The following is a 22,628-nucleotide window of genomic DNA, read 5'->3' on the forward strand; positions in this document are numbered from 1 at the left end:
GTCTTCTTTGTCACCAAAGAAAGATTCCAGAGTCTGAGACTGAATCTGGGTGCATTTTCGCTGCCTGGCCATGTTCCCAGCCAACTTACTTGACTCTTGAGTTTTTCGTCGGGGTATGACTGCTTTTAGAGTAAAGAGTACTTTGTTCCAAGCTTGAAGGGGATGTGCTGTTGTTTTCAGAGCTATTTCTATACAGTCAGCTCTGCCACACCAGCACTCCTCCACCCCCAAGAACTGCCAACCTGGACTGTACTCAGATATTAAGCAGGCTCTGCACTCCTGCTCTGATTCACCACTTAATTCCTCCCACCAGGTGTGCCTGGAGCTAGAAGCAACTGCAGCTATTGTTCTGTAGCTGCCCCACCCCTGCTGTCCCTGGGGCGGTGGCCGAACTGGAACTCCTTTCACTCTGTCCCTGCAGCTTTCCCCACTAACCTTCTCTGTTGTCTTTGGTATTTGTTGGTTGAGAAGTCTGGTAACTGCCACAGCTCCCTGATTCAGGGCGCTACGGCCTGTTCCGCCTGGCTCCCAGTCTGGTTGGACCTGCTGCTGCCCATGGTGGGCTCTGCTCCGCTCCGCTCCCAGCTCCGTGCATGATAGACCTCAGCCAGGGACCATCTAGGCTGTCCTGGGCTGGACTCCTGCTTCCTTCTGCTATTTGGTGGGTTCTGCAGTTCTAGAATTTGTTCAGAGCCATTTTTTATGGGTTTTTGGAGGGACTTGACGGGGAGCTCACGAAAGTCTCTGCTTTCCAGCCGCCCTCTTGGCTCTGCCCCCCTACATTTTCTTATTATTTTTTTCCAGTCTTTTGATTTTGTTTTATTATTTCTTGTCTTACGGATTTTGGTTCATTCTAATTTTCAGAGAATATGTTTCTTGGACAAGATTTTGTAACTTTTGTGCTAAGATGCTAATTCCTTTTTTAAATCCCTCTTTTGTAGCTCTCATTTCTTTTCCAATTTTTCTTCTGGCATTGTCATTTGTTTTCTAAAAAACATTTTTAAACTTTTTTATCTTACCTCTTGCTTTATCTTTTCTAGAAATTCTAGTTGAATTTGTACCCAGACTTTATTTCTCTTTTTGACCTTGCTTTGGAGTTATTGTCTTCTGGTTTCGTGATTCCCTTCATCATAACTGATCTTTATGTTGGGATTCTTTTTTTGGTTTGCTCATTTTTTAAAATTTTAAATTAATTAATTTTTAGTTTACAACTAATTTACTCTTTCTGTCCTGCTTCCTGAATTTGGATTTTGTTAGCGACAGGCTCAATGAACTAATGGAGGGAAGATCTGGGCTGGTCCTCTTGCTAGTTTCTTGGTGTATTGAGTGTTATATTATTCTAAACTCTCAGGGATAATTTAGGCTAGGGAACTGCAGCTTTCTGTGGTTTCATAGTGGTCTGATCAGTATAAAATCTGATTTCTATTCCCCTTGTCTAACCTCTGTAGTTTTCTGACCTGGGTTTCAGTCTGAGCAACAACAGACTGCTGCTGGACTCAGACTCTGGCTAGCTTGGAAATAGTTGGTTCTGAGTGATAGAACCACAAGCTCTCCTTTGCTCTTGGCTTCTTGCCCTTATTATTCTTCTGCAGAGTTCCTACTGGGCTAGAACCTGGAACTGAGATTCCACTCAGCTCCTGTGGTTAGAGCCATATAGCTACTGCTCCTTATCCCTGAAGGCCACTCCTGATCATAGATCCTGGTCTCAGTTTGCCCTGATCTGTGACTGTAGATTGTATAGTGAGCCACAGGTGCCGGATGGCACTTGTTCCCACCAGGGGGCCCTAGAATGGTTGTGGTACCTCCTTTAGCACCAGAGTTCAGTCTCTCCTTATACTCGAGTGTGCTGTACTTGGACAGACTCAGTCTAGAGTGTCCATATAGTCTCAATCCCCCTCTACAGACATGGGCTGAAAAAATGACTCACGGTGACTTTTTCTTAGATTTCCTTGTCAGGATTCAGACTGGTACATTTTTTACATCTCTTTGGAGGAGTTGGGACGAGGGGTGTGTGTGTGTCAAGAATGTAGAGCTCAGGTGTACTTTTTTCTGTTATTCTTTGATTTTAGCTACATCTGGCTATATAGTTTTAGGTGGCAGAGCTAGGTTTCAAATCTAGTCCATGTGATTACAAACCCAAACCCAACTCCCCTTCAATTAAACCACTCAACCTCTTTTTCTGTAATTAGATAGGATACCACATTCCTGATTAACCGATATTTACTGTGCTTCTTTGTATACATGCTTCTGTTCTAGGATTTTGTGATTTTGTAAGAATTTACTCTATTCATGTATTTCAGATTTTTCTAGCTATATTTTTTTAGCCTGCTTCCTATGTTAAAGGGCCCAGATCTTCCCTTGGTCCGATTCCGTTTCTCATGTTAGTTTTCCCTCTCTTAATATTCCCATACTCCATTATGTCTTAGGATGTAGTGACCAGAGCTATTCCATATGGCTTTGCACAAGGGTGAAATGATTTCATTTTGCCTTTTAGATCCCTCCCCAGGGATTCATTTTGTCTCACCTTTTTGTCTGCACACATATGTTAGGCTGATGGTTCATGGAATATCGCAAACCTCCTGTATTGCTTTCTTGGATTGTAAAAGATACTTCTGGGCACATAGTTTCTTAGATATTTCTTTGATTATTGTCACTGGCCAGAATTGAACCTATTGGAAGCTTTTACATCCTCGCTATAGTTAGCATTTCTGTGCTTGTCTGCCATTTTCTCCATTCTTTCCATTGTCTTCTTTTTATATCATTTTCTTGTTCCTGTAATATTCATCATTGGGGTGTGTGGGGTATTCATGGAGGACTAAGGCATTTTGTTCAGTCGTTTCAGTCATGTCCAACTCTTTGTGATCACATTTGATATTTTCTTGGCAAAGATACTGGAGCGGTTTGCCATTTCCTTCTCCAGCTCATTTTACTAATGAGGAAACTGAGGCAAACAGGGTCAAATGACTTGCCTGAGGTCGCACAACTGTGTCTCTGAGGCCAGATTTGAACTTGGGTCTTCCTGACTTCAGGCCCAGCACTCTCCACTGTGCCCCCTGGTTGCCCTTTTCAGGGCTGCTCATTCACCTTTGGTGTTCACCTGTCCCCCAACTCTCACCTGTGGCTCTAAGAAGCTGTAGCATGCATAGTAGCCACACCCTGGTACAACCCATCTTGGCAGACAGGCTAAACCAGGTTGAGGGTAACTGACAGGCCTCAACCCCATCGGTGAGTTTGGGGGATGTCTCCCCCAAGCATGTGAAGACTTCCCCTGGGCGGACGCCAAGGTCGTCTGCTATATCCCAGGTTATTACCAGTTTTCTTGACTTTTTTTCCTGTCATTGGACTTCAATGACTTTGGAAGAGAGAGTGAGGCTGACAGCTTTGTGCAGCTTTGCCTCACTTAAATCCAATGTCATGGCAAGTAAAGACATTACCCCCAGATGTCATAGGTCCTCTTCAAAAACAAAGGATGAACAGCAACAACAGTTTTCACTATTATATCCCCTTACTTTTTCCTCTGGAGAATCTTACATCTTGTTGTTTAGGCATGCTATAACTTGACTAATTGGATATCTAAAATCTGGCCAGTTTTATCCCTTAATGAAATACTTATCCCTGCCATGCTGTGTTAGCATCTCATCATTCGGTATGCACTTGTAAGTACCACTGACAACGTTGCAGCATGAATTCATTAAAAGAAATACAGTGTTGTATGGTTTGTAAAAGAAGCTGAACTTTCATGTAAATAGGTACATCATGGAATCAAATAACTTTAGAATTGGTCTACATCATAGAAATAATTTAGTCCAGGTATAGATATGTTTATATACAGACATTTTTCTAGAAAATTTTCAAGAGGATTTTTCAGATTTAAAGCAAAGAAAAAATTGAGTTGAGGAGAAATTACCATGTTGTATCACATTGGTTCCCAGGCTGAGGTTCAGATCCAAATTAGAGTCACATAGGGTTTACAGAAGGATCTTAAGGGACCCTTTGGAAAGACTTAAAGAGAGAGATCACATGGCATAGTTGATAAAGGTTGGCCTTGAAGTCAAGAAGACATAGTAGTTCAGTTCTTGCCCTTGACACATGTCTTATCTTTACTTCCTCACCTCCCACTCACTTCTCAGCAACTCACAATATGACTTTCAAGCTTCACTCTTACTTAAAACTGCTCCCACCAAGGTTATCAATGATCTCCTAATTAATGGCCTTCTCATAGTCTTCTTCCTGAGCTTAATAGCTTTTGACCCTCATTACCACTTCCTCCTAAACATAAAATCTGTTCTACTCGCTGATGATCCAACAAAAATGTAACCCCAGGGCTTTGTCTTGGGCCCTTTATTATCTTTGCTCTGTCTGGGTAGAGTCATTAGCTCTTGTCCTATGAACCTGTAATCCTGTATAATCCATGATTCAGTTTTTAAACATATGCATGTTAGTGAAGCGCTTAGGTTGTCCATATGTAATCTCTTGCTTTTCTTCCTATTACATAACCAGACCTTCATCTTTTTTATTCAGTACTGTATATTATCTAGTCTCTATCTGGAGCATATAGAAGCTGTGATGGCCAGTAGAAATTCTGTACTAAAGGGGACTTATATCGTTCAGAAATCCTGAGCTTTAAGGAGCTGGACACAGGAGATTACCTGCTCTACAGGGGATTCATATCTATCAGAGATTCCAGGCCTCTGGGAACCAAAGACACTAGAGCACCTGTATTTAAGGAGACTTATGTGTACCAGAAATTCTGATCAAACTTAATATATAGGCCTCCGGAGGCCTCCTTAGACCTGCATTTTCAGAGATTAGGAGTGAAAGTGTTTGCTTTAAAAGCAGATTTTGTTTAGGATGTGCCCCATCTCTTATATTTTGGAATAAGGCTGATGAATCATCGATTTAGAACCAGATGTCTAACCACAACCCCCTTTTGCCTATGCCTTCAGCTCTCCAGTTTTGGGAATAACAAGCAGTGGAAGATGGCACCACTGACCCAGCTCTATAACCATGCTTAGTTGCTAAAGGAAGGGCTGGTTTCTGGCCAGGTGTGTTACATCCAAATGTGTTATTTCATCCTGTGGCTAGCCAGATCCCACGTGCTACATTTATCCCTGTGATTCAGGGTAACTGTATACTAAGGTGGAAATCTTTTCCCCCTGCAACCTCTCCCTAAACTCCTTATTCTTATCCATCACTATCCCTCTACAGCCTGTATCTTTCTCTCCCTTTCCATTTTGTTGTGTTCTCTGAAACCCAGATTAAGAGTCTTCTCTTCCTACTAGAGTCCTTCATCTTATTCCCTTTCCATATTCTGGGGTTCACAGAAGCCTGGTTCTCTATAGGATGCTGCATCGCTGCCACCCTCTCCAGGTCAGGTTGCTGTTTCTCTCATGTTCACTGACATATTCACCAGAAGGAAGACGTGACATGCTCCTTGCCACCCACTGCAACTTCTAGATTCTCGCTCTGCCAATATCAGTACCTCGGCGTGTCCAAATGGTATAGATCATCTTTCCCTCTAAACCTGCCATTCCTGCATACTTCTTCTTTCTGTCAAAGGCAATGCTCTCCTGTAGGTCATCCAGGTTCCTCTCTTGAGTCATACTCTATTTCTCTTTCTTGCCACTCATTCACTCACTTGCCTGGTCTTGTTCATTCTACCTTCATAACATCTCTCCCTTCCTCTCCACTCACTCATTCTCCTGCTACTTTTTCACACCCTTATTACCTTTCAATTTGGTTATTCTGATAGCCCCTTAGTTGGTTTTCCTTCTGAATTGATCTCCTTTTTCTAACCAGTTAAAGCTGCCCAAAGCAATCTTCCTAAAACAAAGTTCTGACTATGTTACTTCTCTGTTCAAAAATCTTCAGCCACACCTTACTTCTTCTAGGATAAAATATAAACTTCTCCACCTGGTGTTTTAGTGCCTCCAGGCTCCCACCTAGCCTGTCTTCCTAACCTTATCTTACATTGCTTCCTATAGTCCAGCCAAACTACAGTTTTTATTATTCGTTGACCTTGCTACTGCTCTCTCCTGCTTTTATGCTTTTATACTAACTGACCTCCATGTTTGGAATGTATTAATCAGTCAATCAGCCAGCACTTATTAAGAACCTCCTTTTATGTGGGCCACTCTGCTAAGCACCAGGATTACAACAGTACCTTCCCTCAAGGAGATTACATTCTGTCTGGGGTGACATGTAAGTTTATATACAGAATATAGTTATCTCTTCCACATCATGGTGATTGGGGCATAGTATCCCCTATCCAACCTTCTTTGATCTGGAAAATTCACATAAAATTTTTTGGCCTTCCCTTTCTACCAGAGAAGAAGTCTGAATTATTATGGTATTAAAAGATAAATTAATTTTTAAAAATAATTTATTTTAAGTTTAAATACTAAACCTTAAATACACAAGAAAAGAAACATGACAAACTTAAATATTAAAACAAATACAAAAGAAAAGAAAAAAAACATTGTCATGTGCACCGCAGAACATGAGAGGATTCAAAATATATGGCAAAAAAATTTCCATTTCAAGAAAGCCTATATAATAAATACTGTGCATCATGTTCACAGCTGTCCATTGTTTCTTTTCTTCCTCATAAGTTTTCTTTTGTTCTCTCCCATGCACTTTTTAACTTTGTTCTCCCTTCCTCCACCCCCCAAATGGTTACGGTTAAGCATGGAGATACACACACACACATATACACATACATATACACACAAAGATATATACATACATATACACATACACTTACATACACACATACACTTAGATATCTATAATCATACTCATATATAGACATATTTTCATATGCATCTATGTAATACTATACCTATTTGCCCTCTGTTTCTCTTCCTTCATAAGTCTGCATCTTTCCAAATTTTTCTAAGTTTTCCATTTCATCATTTCCTACACCACAGCCATATTCCAACCTCATGTTGTCTAGATATTTTAAATGGTCTAAAACAATATTGATTAATGTGGCTGACACATAGTGTAGTTTCCCTATTTTTCTCTTTTGATTAAGTCCATTTTAGCTTTAACTTTATCTAAGCTCATGATTACTACTGCAGTTTTTTTCCTGATACATTCTACCCCTGATCTTTATTTTACGTTTGTGTGTCTCTCTTATTTCCTATCCCATCTGACTCCTCTACTTTTCTATCCGCTACCTTGCCCCTCTTCTGTTACTTAACCTACCAACCTCCAAGGATCCCTCTCTTTCTGGTTAATCTAAACACCCTTCTATACTGTCTTATCCTATTCCCTCACCCTTGCTTCTAAAAATCCCTTTTAAACTCTCTGCTCTCTCTACCCCTTAGCCTTTTATTTCTTTCTGAATTTAGAAGACTTTTATGCCCTTCTAGATAAACCCATTCCCGATGAAAGTAGCAGGGTTCCAGAACTGCCAGCCCTCCTCCCCCATCTAATTCCTCTGTGTCAGTTCTTCCTCTCGCACCTCATTTGTATACAATAATTACTCCTTTTAGCTGTTCCTTAATGGCTTTATTTTTAAAAATCATATCATATTCAGGTCTACCTCATTCTTTCTTATGAACTACCCAATAACAATCTTGGACATACGTTTTACATTTTCTCGTATAAAAGATAGTCTGTCCTTATTGAGTCCCTTGTAATTAGTCTTTGATTTGTACCTTATATTTCTTTTGGATCATATATGTCAAATCTTCTATTAAGTTCAGGGTTGTTGTTTTTTTAACAAAATCCTAAAAGTCTGACAATTCATTAAATATTCTTTTTTTTTTCATTCAGGATTATGCTTAGCTTTGCTTGGTCTGATATTTTTAGCTGCAACCTCAGTTCTTTTGCTCTTCAATATATAGTGTTCCCAGACCTGTGGCCTTTGAGTGTCACCACTGCTACGTCTTGTGTGATTCTGATTGTGGCACTGCCTTATTTAAATTGGTTTTTTCTTATAACTCTTACTATTTTATTCTTGAGCTGGGAGTTTTGGAATTTGATTGTGATATCCTGTAGGTTTTCCTCTCTGGATCTCTTTCAGAGGTTTTGTGTAGATAGAAGGTAGTAGTTGAGCAGAGTCCTGGATAAAACCAGGGATTTTAAAACAGAAGTGAAGATGGAGCATTCCAGACATGGGGATTAATAGTCAGAGCAAAGACATGGAGTCAGGAGTTGGAATATTGTGTGTGAGAACAGCAAGGAATGCTGGATGGCTAAGTTGCAAAATATATGTAGAGTAATAATATCTTATAGCACTAGAGAAGTAAGTAGGGATCAGATTGTGAAGAACTTTAAATGTTGTTCAAAAGAGTTTATTTCTAATCCTAGAGGTAACAGGGAGTCACTAGAGTTTATTGAGTAGGAGGGTGACATTGTTTGACTCTAGGAAAATCATTTTTGTGTCTGTCCGAAGGATGAATTGGAGTGGGGAAAAACTTGATGAAGGGACATCTAGTAGGACCATGTAGAAGCTATTGCAGCCATTTAATCAAGAGGTGATGAGGCCTGAACTAGTGAGTGTACGGGAAAAGAGTGTGCAAGAGATGTCTTTAGAGATAAAAGATTTGGCAGCTAATAGGTGTCAGTTAATCCTTCTTTATCTCTGTCTTTTCAAATCCTTATCATCCAGGGGCAGTTAGGGGGTGCAGTGGATAGAGCACCTAGGCCTGGATTTAGGAAGCCACATCTTCCTGACCTCAGACATATACTAGCTGTGTGACCCTGAGCAGATCACTTAACCCTGTCTGCTTCAGTTTCTTCATCGGTAAAATGAGCTGGGGAAGGAAGTGGCAAGCCACTCTGGCATCTTTGCCAAGAAAACCCAAAGAGTCCGACACGATTGAAAAACGCCTGAATAACAAGTGTCATCTCCACAAAGCCTTTAACTGTTTTACAGTTGTTACTGCTCTCTCCTTCCTCAAATTGTTGTGTCTGTCTGTCTTCTGTTCAGTGGGAAGGAAGGAAATAAGCATTTATTATGTACCTACTATATTCCAGGCACTGTGCTAAGTGCTTTATAAATATAATCTTATTTAATCCTCACAATAACCCTGAGAGGTAGGTACTGTTATTATCCCTGTTTTACATATGAGGAAACTAAGGCAAATAGAGGTTAAGTGACTTGCTCAGGGTCACACAGCTAGGATCTAAGGCCTGATTTGAATTGAGATCTTTGTAACTACAGGCCCAGTATTCTATCCAGTATGCTACCTTAATAGGTTATAATGCCTATAAATGTTTAACATTTAGAGACTATTATACTTTGGTCTTTTTCTTTCTAGTTCTTTGTACATAGTAGGAGCTTAATAAATAGTTGTTGAATGAATGATTCTTTCTTATCCTATCCATTAATTTCTGAATACTTCCTCTCCAGTTTTAGCATAGAATACAAGCAGTCATTAATAGCAGCTGAAAAGCCCTCAAGTGGGCCCCTTCTGTATAGTTTTGTGGTAGAAACAGGCATCTACTGAGCGGACAGTTCATTGAGTTAGTTCTTTAATAAATGTATTTTGGATAGTTATAACAAATAAGCAGTGGAAACAATTGAAAAGAAGGAAAAGAGAAGTTGCATTCGATTTGGCAAAATGCATAGTGTTGTCAGTGATTCCAAGATACTCCCAGTCTCAAAAACCCACATATTTTAAAAAATCAGTAATTTGCTGATTATGATATTTGGCAAGAAGTCATGGAATCCCACAGTGTTGGAAGAATCAAAATGTACTTGTCTCAGTCAGCAATGGAGAGACTCATAGTGTATATATAAGAAGGCTATAACATGTTCCTAAGGATTACTTGTATGCAGGAAATTGCACTAGGAAAATAAGTGCATTTTAAAGGGAAAAATATTGGATATACCAGAAATTGACCGTATTGCTTGTATTTATGAGAGCTTGGTTTGGTGTATCGCAGGATACTTATGAATGGTATACTTGTGGAGAATCAAAAGATGCGTTTTCTAAATGTGGTGATTTTTGGCATTATGACTTTGAGAGTTTCTGTTTGGGAACAGACAAGAAAATCCTAAATCCTTGTTATAACTTTAGTTATTCACTCGCATTTCTCTAGGCCCCAGTTTCCTCGCTTTACAAAATGAAAGGTTTGGACAATATCATCTCCAGCATTCTGTAATTCAGATTACAAGCGAGGCAAAAATAAAATGAAGCAAGTACAGAGGCATACCTAAACAAATTTGGGAGAAAGTAAATACATGAGAAAGCTAAAGCCTTCATTTCTTGATCTTGAAGCTGAGACTAAGTATATGAGAGGTGGGACCATGTCACAGAGGCATCCCTAGAATGATAGAATTAAGTTTTTGGAATTGATCTTCCTAGCACTGGGGACTCATTGTTCCCTTTTAATTTAAGGGAGCAATAATAGACTGACGTTGTTTAAAGGAAAATTTTCATTTGGTCTTTGACAGTAATTATTTTTATCTTCCCTTTTCAATAAACAAGATCACTAGATTAAGGATAGGCTGTCCACAAACCTTTAGGGCTTTATGCTCCTTTTGAGGTTTGGGTGCCTGTCTAATAGTATGGTATTATATGTTATTTAACATTTTACAGTCTTGAATATTTAATTGTATGCTAATGGGCAGCTTATACGGTGAACTTTGTAATTTTAGTTGCAGAATCAGTAAAATGTTTGTGTTAAGACTGTTTGGCCATGTTACCTGTTGTATCTCCTAGCTGTGAATAGCTTTGCCAGGTAATAAGAAGAAATACCTATGAGGCTCAGAGGCAAAACCCCATTTTGGCACGGTCACTTCTTTCACAAATGGCAAGGAGTCACCTTAGTTTCAATTAAGAAAGAAATTTCAGTTCAATTTATTGAGTGCCTCTTTTGCAATAGTCATTTATATACTGCTCTTGGGTATCTTAGGAATGTGCAGTTAGATTAACCATGTCTCTAGTTCCTCCTTTACTTCTACATGCTATCAGTTTTTTGGCCCTTCCATTCATTATTATCACATTTTTTAGACAACTGGGAATAATAGTGAACAGGCATAACTCAGTTAATTCAGTTTTGATGCCTGTTAGCTGCTTTTTCAAAAGCTCTTAGGGAAAGAAGTTGAAACCACAATTCTCAAAAATGATATTATAGTCTATCTGTAGTTTTTATTTACCCTTATTGTCACTTCTTTTACCCTGAATAAAAAATTGAAATGATTTCTACGCATGTCCAGTAATGGACCACATGAGTATTAAGTGTTTTTGCCCACTGCTTAGCACAGTGCTTCACACAGATTAGGCACTTTAAAATGTTGATTGAATTAAATTATGTGTCACAGTCTTGCTTATTCAAAAGCTACGGTTACATGTTGAAATCTATACGTCATTTTATCTCTAGAGAGAATATTGAAACACAGACCAAAGATATGTGCAGATGTAACTGGACAGCTGAGGAACAATTATAGGCAGCCAATCATTGTCATGGGCAGCTCCACAGAATAAAACTGCTTCTCTTGCTAAAGCTTTTTGTGGATCTTTTGCAGCTGATAGCAAATGGCTCTGGTTCCCAGCAGCAAAATATACTTCCGGGATGCTCAATGGACCTTTTAACTCTATCTACATATACATACCCTAATTCACCATTAAGTAAGATTATCTTCAGAAGTAAAAACATGTATATATATTCAAAGAACAGTAACTGAAAGTTGCAGAGGGAGATTTCCATTTTAAGAAGGAAAAAAAAAAAACCCATTCCCAAAATAGAACTATTCCAAAGTAACATTGGCCATCTTCAAGTAGCAGGTGGAAGATCAGCGGCCTCAACTGAAAGAATTACTGTTCAGGCACTCATTAGACCCGGTCATCTCCGAGGTCTGTCTAACTCAAAAATTCTATGATTTGGTGCCTGCTGACATGCATATTTGTTTCACATACATATAGACATTTGCAATTTTAAAAATACAGATGGAAATCTGCAATTATTCCTGGAACTACGAATCATCCTTTTTTTTTGAGTGAAGGAATTTTTTGTCCTTAAACCACCTCTGACCCTTCCTAGCAGTAGAACCACTGCAAAGTTATGTAACTTCTCTGAGGCCTAGTTTGTTCATTTGTCGAAAGATAAGGGCCAGGTTAGGTGGCTTTCAAAGACACTCCCAGCTCTTAACACTGTGATCCTATGATTTGAAAGGGACTAGAATTTACTTTCTTCTGGTTATTTTAAAAATATGAAATAAGTCATGGTAATAACTGACATATGTAGCACTGTAATATTTGCAGATGACTCTACATTCCTTGTGTCATTTCATCTACACACAAATATTGTGAAATAAGAACCATATATGTTATTATCCCCATTTTATAGATAAGGAAAGGGTAATGACACATCATAGGATCCTAGATTTAGAGTTAGAAGGGAATTCAGACCATGGAGTTCAACCCCTTCATTTTACAGGTGAGGAAACTGAGGCATAAATATTTTAAATGACTTGCTGAGGGTCACACAGCCAACTATTAAGTGACTGAGGTAGCATTTCAACCCAAGTCTTTCTGATGCCAAGTCTGGTGCCCTGGAAGCCATGTAGCACATTGCTGGGTGTAGAGTCAGGAAGACCTGAGTTCAGATTGGCTTCAGACACTTACTAGCTGTGAGACTCTTTATAAGTCACTCAATTTCTGTTTGCCTCAATTTCCTCACCAGCAAAGTGAAGATAATATTGGCACTTACCTTCCAGGATTGTTGTGAGGATTAATAAAGTGCTTAACGCAGTGCCTGATCATAGTAGGTACTTAATAAATGCCTATTCCTTTCTCCCTCCTTGTCCATTATGCCATATTGCCTCTCATTTGTCTAGCGCCATACAAATAGTGTCTGAGATGAAATTTGAACTCGTCTCTTCCTGACCTTTATCTATTTTATAGTTTGTTTCTGGGCTTTTCATGAATAAGTTTTATAAAGCAGAAGCCATAGTTTTAACTATTTCTTTAGGCTGGGACTTACTTAGGTGAATGTGCATGTTTTTTGGTTTGCCTAGATATGCTTAGATATGAAAACTTCAATTTTTCTCTCTTTATCATTGCTTGGATTTTAGAAAATGAAGAAGTCAAGGAAACAACTTTACGAGAACTTAAAATGCTTCGAACTCTAAAGCAAGAAAATATAGTGGAGCTGAAGGAAGCTTTCCGAAGAAGGGGGAAATTATACTTGGTGTTTGAATATGTGGAAAAAGTAAGTAATATTCTGGAGCCAGGATCTTCTATTTAGAATGAATTCTAAAATCATTGAAGAAACTGTTTCTGTCTATTGTGACTATCAGTAACTGTTATCATATACATTTGTTTTAAGCATTTTAAGATGAAGACATTATTATCCATAATACTGATATAAGTACTATGAAAAATTATTGAAATATGCATAAATATTTTTATGAAATTGACATTTTAATGAAATTTCATGTGCTATTACTAATTTAGGTTTCTAGCCCATAGCATCTGGTAAATGTATTGTCATTGTGTTTTGTACCATATTTATTTTGAAATAAACCTACAGTAAGCCTCTGAAGATACATACGAAAGGATATACCTTAAATAATTTATCCTTATCATAATCCTGTATTTAAAGCTCACTGAATTATTGAGTATTAAGGAATTATAAATACTAAGAATTATGACCAGATGTGTTTGTTTCCTACATGCAAATTTTTTCATTTCAACATTTTTAAATGTTAAATTTAACAGGTATTTATTAAATGTCTGCTTTTTGTCTGGCATTATATCATATTCTGTGCTAGAGACAGAATCATAGTTTTAGATGGTAGAAGAGACCTTCATAATGCACATTTTTTCAGCTAGGTATTTTCCAATTTTACAGACGAGTCAGTGAAAACAGAGGGTTTGTCACTTTCCTAAGTTCACATATCTAGTAAGAAGCAAAAGTAAAACTTGAATCTAGAATCCAGATCTCCTGCCTCTTAGTAGTGTTCTTCCCACCACATCATGCTGTGTTGGAAGCAGGACATTGTGTCTGACTTTGAGGAGATTGCAAATGTAAGCGAGACATGTGAACTCATGATAGAATGAGAGACTGAAATTGGGGTTGGATCTGTGATTTCATTGGTATAGAGAACCCCTGAGTGAAGAAACTCTCTCTACCAATATAGAACAAGAGGACATTACAAATGAATACTTGTCAAAATGTGCTGGTTGTAGACAATGATTTTTATGGATGTGCAGTATATTTAGAGAAATCATTAGGAGTTAATAGAGTTAGAGAAGGTATAGTAGAGGGAAGTGGCATTCCCTAAGATAGATCTCTAATGGATCAAGTTCAGACCTTTAACAAAGGCCCTCCAACAGGTGGTCTCACACCCTGGATGGCTGCTCCCTTTTTTGTCTTATACTCTTTCCCCTCATGTAGAACAAATGAAATGGATGCCCAGGTCAGTCAGACCAGTTAGGCAAATCTGTGATTGGGATCCAAGGAAGCACTTTCCCTTCATCTCTTCTACCTAAATTTTGTCCCATAGACCTCTTGGAGTTAGAATAGTAACAGGTGACCTCTCAGTCTGTTTTCTAGCTTCTGTGACTGCATCGTCTCTCCATAAGGGATGGAAATGAAGCACTAACCACTTTGCAATGTTAACTTGTTAAAGATTTGTTTGGCCTTGTTTGTTAGCAGTATCAATGGAGTTGTGATTTTTGTCACCCTTTGATATATTATCTCTATACTTTATACTAATGGAAAGCAACCAAGACCCTGCCCCTAATTTATGATTGTACATCCCTAAAATCAAGTGTCTGATTTTACTGTCTCTTTAGAAAGCATTATTGGTTTTAGAAAATTTCAGAATTCAGTTTTCAAAAGTGAGTAAAGTCATCTCTTTCTCTACCATCTAGAGAAGCATATTAGGTTAATACCTGATAATGTAAAATGCTATTCCAAAATCACTAGCGTTCGCTCACGTAAAGACTAGGGCTCTGTAGATTTAGTAGGACTTTTCATTTGAGGTATTATGCTTTGATTATTTTTCAAAGAAATATCTCGCCTTAAACTAAAAGCAGGAAAAATTTTTTTATATAGAACTGAGTAATTGTTTACATATGGCCTTTCCTGTGAGTATGATGAGACAAACTTGTAAATAAGGCAAACTGTTCTTTTTTCCCTTCTGTTACTACAGCGTGGCTCCAAATATGATCTTTCTACTTTAGCGGGGTGGGGTGGGGGGGCACTTTGAGAAGTTCTGGTACTGTGGAAGCTAATTTGTATAGTCTTTCCTGAGTCCACTGACCACATCTTACCATGTTGTCTGTCATTTTTTTCCTAGCCATTGCGTTTCTACTAGGGTTCCTCCCCTCCTCCCACTAGGCACTTCTGTGTTCTCCCTCCTCCTCTCTTATTAGCCCTTAGATTAGCATTCTTAGATAAACATTACATCATTTTCAAGATAAGGGGAAAAAAGCAAGATTCTTATTTCACCACCCTTCTCAGTAACATAACAGTCTTTCAAAATTTGCAGGGAGAGGGAGAATCCTGAAGATATGAATGTGTGTATATGTCAGTTCCCCTGTGCTGGTGTCTGATAGATCTCTGTTATCTCCAGGATCAAATATAAAATCTTCTTTTTGGCTTAAAAGCTCCTTTTGACCTGAACCTGTTCTACCTTTCCACCTTCTAACACTTTCCATGTAATTTGTGATCCAGTGACACTGGCCTCCCTTCTCTTTCCTGCATGCAGCATTCCATCTCTCTACTTCCTACATTTTCCTCAGCTGTTTCCCATGTCTGGAACACCACCACCCCCCACCCCCCCACCCCCCCGCCTTGTCTCCACTTCCCAAATTTCCTGGTTCCCTTTGAGTCTCAGTTAATGTCCCACCTTCTTCAAGAAAGTTTTCCCTGCCTCCCTTAATCCCTCTGAGATTACCTTTAGTTTATTCTGTATCTCTCTCTTACTTGTGCATAGTTGTTTGCATATTTTCTCCCCTATTAGACTGTGAGTTGCCTGAAAACAAGGACTAGTTTTTGCCTTTCTTTGCATCCCCCGTGTGTGGCACTGGCTCAGTGTAGTTGCTTAATGTATTTGGCTTGACTAGATTTCACAGTTCTGTAATAATGGAAGTAATTTTGTTAAGGTGCAGTCCATGGTATTTCAGGTTCTGCAGCTAAACTGAAATCTATTATTTGATGAATCTGTTTGAAGAAGTGAGGGGGTGGTCTCTTGCTTTTTAGAATAACCGTTGCATTATTTTAGCAGTGTTGCCGTGAACCTGCTATCCTCCCACCTACCCACTCTCAATTTTCTTCCCCCCAGCAAGTTCCAGATCATTTTTTGATAATTCCCTCTCAGGTTTTCTCATTGCTACCACTCTTACCCTTTATGGAATATTACATTAGCCCTCTTCCTAGTGTTCCTGAGTTTTAAGGCTCTTTGTATAGCGTCATCATAAGAGCATTGATTTAGAGGTTGAAGTCCCCTTGGAGAGATCGCCAGCTGTGTCCCTTAGCTATCTTAAGCTCAGCATGACCCAAACCAGACTTCCTGTCTTTGCCCTCAAACTTTACCCTCTTCCTAGCTGCCTGGTTTCTATTTATGGCACCACAGCTCTCTTAAGTAAGCGTCATCACTGAATAGGCTTTGCTTTGGTCGTACTGAGACCCGTTAAGGACCTTAGCTTGAAAAGTCCAAGGATCTCCGCAGCATCCTGGGCCATCCCCAATCATCCCGATGGACCTCTGGCCGCCGGACCCGCTGGAGGTGAAAGTGAGGCTGGTGACCTTGCACAGCCCTCCCTCACTTAAATCCAGTTTACTTGCATATCATGGCATCTCCTTCCTGATGTCATGGCCCTCAAGAACAAAGGACAGCCAGCAGCGACAACTCTTATTAGAAACCTGAGTCTTGAACGTTTCCCTCTGTAATGGTCATGTAAATGGGAAGACCTTTCCCAGCCATTAATAGGCCCATGTGACCTGCTTACATCCCATGAAGCCTGTGGTGGGAGGAGCTTGCTGAACGGCGGAACAGGAAGGGGCGGAGCAGGAGGGTTGCAGCAGAGCTGGGCGAGGGCTGGTGGGGGCTGCAGCTCGGAGAGAGAGGAAGCCGTCAGGTCGGCCAGAGCGGCGCTAGTGTGAGCGTGAGCTGGAGCGATTCTGCTCGAGGCTGTTGTTGGTGGGAAGGCGTGCCCCCTGTGTGGATGATGTGTGTGGAGTTCTTTGTTGCTGTGATGGACTCGGCTTTCCGGTGTTTCCGTGCAGAGAGTCTGTTACATTTTACAATTCAGAGCTGGGCAGGCGTGTTCATAGCCGCTGTAGCCGCCGCAGGCGCTGTGAGCCTCGCGTTGGGGCTGCACCCTGCCCCTCCCCCCACGTGTCCAGCCGGTCGCCTAAACCTTATTGGTTCTGCCGTACGCCCCCCTTCCTGCATTCACCTCTTGTTTCAGTTATTGCAGCGTGTCTTAATTGGCCTTCCTCTCTCCACTTTCTGATTCATCCTCAGCTGAGGCGCCAAATTTATATTCCTAAAGTACAAGTGTGTCCAGTGTTTTGTGCACGTTGTTATTGTTCGGTTGTTTTGGTCATGTTCACCTCTTTATGACCACATGTGGGGTTTCCTTGGCAAAGATACTGGAATGTTTTGCCATTTCCTGCTCATTTTACAGATGAGGAAACTGAGTTAAACAGGGTTAAGTGACTTGCCCAGGGTCACACAGCTAATGAATGTCTGAGGCTAGATTGGACCTTAGATCTTCCTGAGGCTAGGCCTGGCACTCTGTCCACTATACCACGTAGCTGCCCATCTTGCATATAGTAGTCACTTAGTGCTCATTAAGTGATTATCCATCACGTGCTCAAGGAACTCCAATGACTTCCTTTTGCTTTTACGAAAAAATTAAAAAGACCTTCCTCATTTCCCCCTCCTAGAAGTCCCAGCTTCCTTCAAAGTTTTGCTCACTTTTGACTTCCTATAGGAATCCTTTCCTGATCCTGTCTTCCTCCCAAAACCCCCAGGAAAAACCTTGTTTAGATTCTGTATTTAATTTTCTATGCAAATGCGCTTTCTCCCAATTTCCCCCAAATATTAAACTCTATGAGGGCAGGAATTATTTTATTTTTCTTTGTATTTCCAGTGCCTGGCACAGACCTGGTGTCTGATAAATGATTATTGAGTTGTACTGAATTTATCCAGTCACCTTCCAGGACATTCTGTGCTGTACTACTATTATCTGATTAGCCTTCCTAAAATACTGTATTTATCACAGCATTTCCCATTTCTTTTTTAAAAAAATATTTAGCTAGTTTTAGTTTTCAATATTCACTTTTATAAGATTTTGAATTTTAAATTTTCTTCCCCTCCTTTCATTCCAATCTGATACAGACTATACATGTACCATCATATTAAACATTTTTCCACATTAATCATGTTGTGAAGAATTAGAACAAAAGAGGAAAAATGAGGAAGAAAAAAGCCAAAGGAAAAAAAAAGAGAGAGAGAGAAAAAAAATGGTATGCTTTGATCTGCATTCAGACTCCATAGTACTATCTCTGAGTGTGGATAGCATTCTCTATCTTGAGTCTTTTGGAATTTTCTTAGATCATTGTATTGTTGAGAAGAGCTAAGTCTATTAACGGTCATCACACCATGTTGCTGTTACTGTGTACAATGTTTTCCTGGTTCTGCTCACTTCACTCAGCATCAGTTCGTGCAAGTCTTTCCACATTTTTCTGAAGTCTTCCTGTTCACCATTTCTTACGGAACAGTAATATTCCATTTCATTCATATACCACAATTTATTCAGCCATTCCCCAGTTGTTGGACATCCCATCAATTTCCAATTCTTTGCCACCACAAAAAAAGCTGCTATAAATATTTTGGTACATGTAGGTCCTTTTTCCTTTTTTCTGATCCTTTTGAGACACAGACCTAGAAGTGATATTGCTGGATCAAAGGGCACTCATAGTTTTTTAGCCCTTTAACCATAATTCCAAACTGCTTTCCAAAATGTTTGGATCAATTTAGAACTCCAGTTTAGAACATTAGCGTTCCATTTTTCCCACATCTTCTCCAACATTTATCATATTCCTGTTTTGTTATGTTATCCAATCTGATAGGTGTGATGTGGTACCTCAGAGTTTTTTTAATTTGCATTTCTCTACTCAGTAGTGATTTAGAGCATTTTTAGATGACAATAGGTAGCTTTAATTTCTTCATCTGAAAACTGCCTGTTTATATCCTTTGACCATTCATCAATTGGGGAATGGCTTGTATTCTCATGAATTTTATTCAGTTCTCTATGTATTTTAGAAATGAAGTCTTTATCAGACATACTGGCTGTAAAAATTGTTTCCCAGCTTTCTGCTTCCCTTCCAGTCTTAGTTACATTGGCTTTGTTTGTGCAAAACCTTTTTAATTTAATGTAATCAGAATTATCCATTTTGCATTTCATAATGTTCTCTCTCTCTTCTTTGGTTATAAATTCTTCCCTTCTCCATAGATCTGACAGGTAAACTATTCCTTGCTCTCCTAATTAGTTTATAGTATCACCCTTTGTCTAAATCCTGTACCCATTTTGACTTCATCTTAGTGTGCGATGGTTGATCTATGCCTAATTTCTGCCATACTATTATCCAGTTTTCCCAGCAGTTTTTGTCAAATAGTGAGTTCATATCCCAGAAGCCGGAGTCTTTGGGTTTATCAAACAGTAGATTACTATAGTCATTAACTACTGTGTCTTGTGTACCTAACCTATTCTACTGATCCACCACTCTGTTTCTTAGCCAGTACCAAGTAGTTTTGATGATTGATTCTTTATGTTATAATTTTAGATCTGCAGTGACTAGGCCACCTTTCCTTGCATTTCTTTTCATTAATTCCCTTGATATTCTGGATCTTTTGTTCTTCCAGATGAATTTAGTTATTATTTTTTCTAGCTCTATAAAATAATTTTTTGGTAGTTTGATTGCTAAGTAATTTAATTTAGGTAAAATTGTCATTTTTATTAGCTCAGCCTGCCTATGAGCAACTGATTTTATTTGTGTGAGAAGTGTTTCATAATTGTGTTCATATAGTTTCTGGGTTTGTTTTGGCAAGTAGACTCCCAAATATTTTAGGTTGTCTACAGTTAATTTAAATGGAATTTCTCATGCTATCTCTTGCCTGCTGGGCTTTGTTAGCAATACATAGAAATGTTGATGATTTGTGTGGGTTCATTTTATATCCTGTGGCTTTGTTGTTTCTCATTTCTAAAACTTTGCGTGGTTCTCAGTTGCTTGTAAGGTCAAGTCCAAATTCCTTAGCTTACAATTCAGAGGCTTCCAACGTGGCCCACATATATCTTGTTTATTATAATCCACAAATACCACCTCATCCACTAGTATAAGTCATGTCTTCCATCAAATTGGGGCTACTGACTGCATCCTGTAGGGGTCTTTTGCTCATGTTTCTTGCTACACTTCTTTGCTTTCAGAAGGGAGTTAACAAATTAACTTCCCTACTTTTCTGCCTTGCTTCCAGAACACTATCTTCCTTGAGAATTTTAAAATATTTTATTTAACTACTAATCATTGTAGGAAAATAAAGATGTTAAAAACAAGTAATGGAGTAAGAAGTTTGGAAAGCTGACTGCTTATCCTGGTCATCCATAGCAGTGTACATGGAATTAGGTCTTATTTAATTTTAAGTTTACTTTTACTAACTGCTTTATTGCTGATCTTGTCCCTAGAGTTAGCTAATCTAGTTCCACGGTAGTGCTGAAACAAATACTAGGGTTTTTAGAAAAGGTTGACTTAGTTTGTCTTTTTAGAACCAGCTAACCATTTTAAGGTATATCTAAGATTGTAACAAATGCACACAAAAAAAGGAGGTGGGGAGAGAAAGAGACTGTCTTGATTTTTTTAAAAAACAAATTAATAGGTGAGTAGTTTATACAGGTACTTTTTAAAAAAAAAAGTTACTATTCCGTATTTATTTGACTTTGTTAAATTACCAAAGTATGAGATTCTCTTTTATTTTATAATTATGGTTATCTGATTTGGAGTGTAAACTCCCAATGTCTTAAATTGTTCTTGATGATACTAGCAGGTAGGTCTGAGAATAAATTCTAAGGTTATTTAAAAGAAAAATAAACATCAGAGAAAATTCTGGGAAGAAAGTCAAATAGCACCTCAGGGCATAGGGCAGTAAAAATAAATAAGAGAAGGGGCATAACAAGGGTCCTTTGGGGACAGTAGGACAAGATCTGAAGAAAAAATCCCATGACAAGATTTGATCCCTGTGAAGAATAAACACCTCCAGGATAGATCCTAGGTCCACTTAAACAACAAGTGGCAAGTCCTGGAGTAAGCTGGGTTGGGAGGCTGCCTTTACCCCAGCCACAGGAACTTTTACCCCTGGAATAGTGAGGGGACTTGGGCATCTGAGCCCAAGAAGATTGAGGGAACTTCTGCTGGCAAGGAAGACCAGATGCAGCTGTGCTACAGAGATGGTGTGTGAGCAGAGAAGGAACCAGCACATGTGCCCCCTAAGTACAGAAGCAATGGGATGGGGAGGAGAACTGAAGATCTGAGGCCAGAGGCACCATCCTCCATATCCCAGGAGGAAGGATGATTACAGAAATTAAGCTACTACTACAAAAAGAATGCACAAAGGAGAAAGAATTCAACCATTGAGGGTTACTATGGGAAGAGAGAAGACCATGGTTCATCTTCAGAGGAGGATATTGATGCAAAGAATCTCTCTTCTGCTCCAAAGAGTAATGTCAAATGGTCACCTGCCCAAAAAGAATTCATAGGAGAAATTTAAAAAGAGTTCAAAAATCAAATGGGAGAGACGGAGGAAAAACTAAAAAGAAAAATCTAGGAAAAACAAGATTATGAAAAGAAAGTCAACCAATTAGAAAAGGAGATCCAGAATCTTGAGAAAGAAAACTACTACTTGAAAATTAGAATTGGGGAAGGGGAAGCCAGTGAAGTTATAAGAGATCAAGAAGTAATGAAACAAAGTATAAATAAGGAAAAAATAGAAGAGAAAATGAAACATCTTATAAGAAAAACAAGTGACCTGGAGAACAGATCAGAAAGAGAAAACATGAGAATAATTGCACTACCTGAAAGCTATGATCAAAATAAAAAAAGAATCTTGATACTATAGTGCAAGAAATAATAAAGAAAATTGTCCTGAAGTGTGAGAACAAGTGGGGAAAGTGGCGATGGAAAAAATCCACCAATCACCACCTGAAAGAGATCCCTGTGAAGAATAAACACTCCCAGGCTAGGGTCTAGGCCCACAGGAATAATATAGTCAGATTCTGAAACTCCCAGCTCAAGAATAAAATCTTACAAGCAACAAGAAAAAAACAACTTAAATATAGCAGTGCTACAATTAGAATCAAACAAGACCTCACTGTAGCAGCACTAAATATTGAAGAACAAAAGAACTGGGGCTCCAGCTGAAAATGTCATACCCAGCAAAGCTAAGCATAATCCTGAATGAAAAAGATGGACATTTAATGAGCTGGCAAACTTTCAGGATTTTGTTTTTAAAAAACCTGAGCTTAATAGAAGAGTTGACATAAAAGAGCCAAGAGAAATATAAGGTACATAGTGAAGACCAATTAGAAGAGACTCAATAAAGACAGACTGTTTAATGTATGTCTTACATTGTTATTAGTAATTGGGTAGTTCTCAAGAAA

The 22,628-nt window shown here is 38.9% G+C and overlaps 1 protein-coding gene across 2 annotated transcripts in view; it reads left to right on the forward strand.

The window, feature by feature from the left end:
* The window catches only part of CDKL5 (cyclin dependent kinase like 5), a 264,370-nt gene that overhangs the window by 157,462 nt on the left and 84,280 nt on the right, over window positions 1–22,628 (forward strand). For both annotated transcript variants that reach the window (XM_036743412.1, XM_036743411.1), the window contains one exon: window positions 13,034–13,170. In XM_036743412.1, the coding sequence (XP_036599307.1) occupies window positions 13,034–13,170 (137 nt within the window). The remainder of the gene's footprint in view (window positions 1–13,033; window positions 13,171–22,628) is intronic.

The sequence above is a fragment of the Trichosurus vulpecula genome, chromosome 2, assembly GCF_011100635.1.
Source record: "Trichosurus vulpecula isolate mTriVul1 chromosome 2, mTriVul1.pri, whole genome shotgun sequence".
Lineage (NCBI taxonomy): Eukaryota > Metazoa > Chordata > Mammalia > Diprotodontia > Phalangeridae > Trichosurus > Trichosurus vulpecula.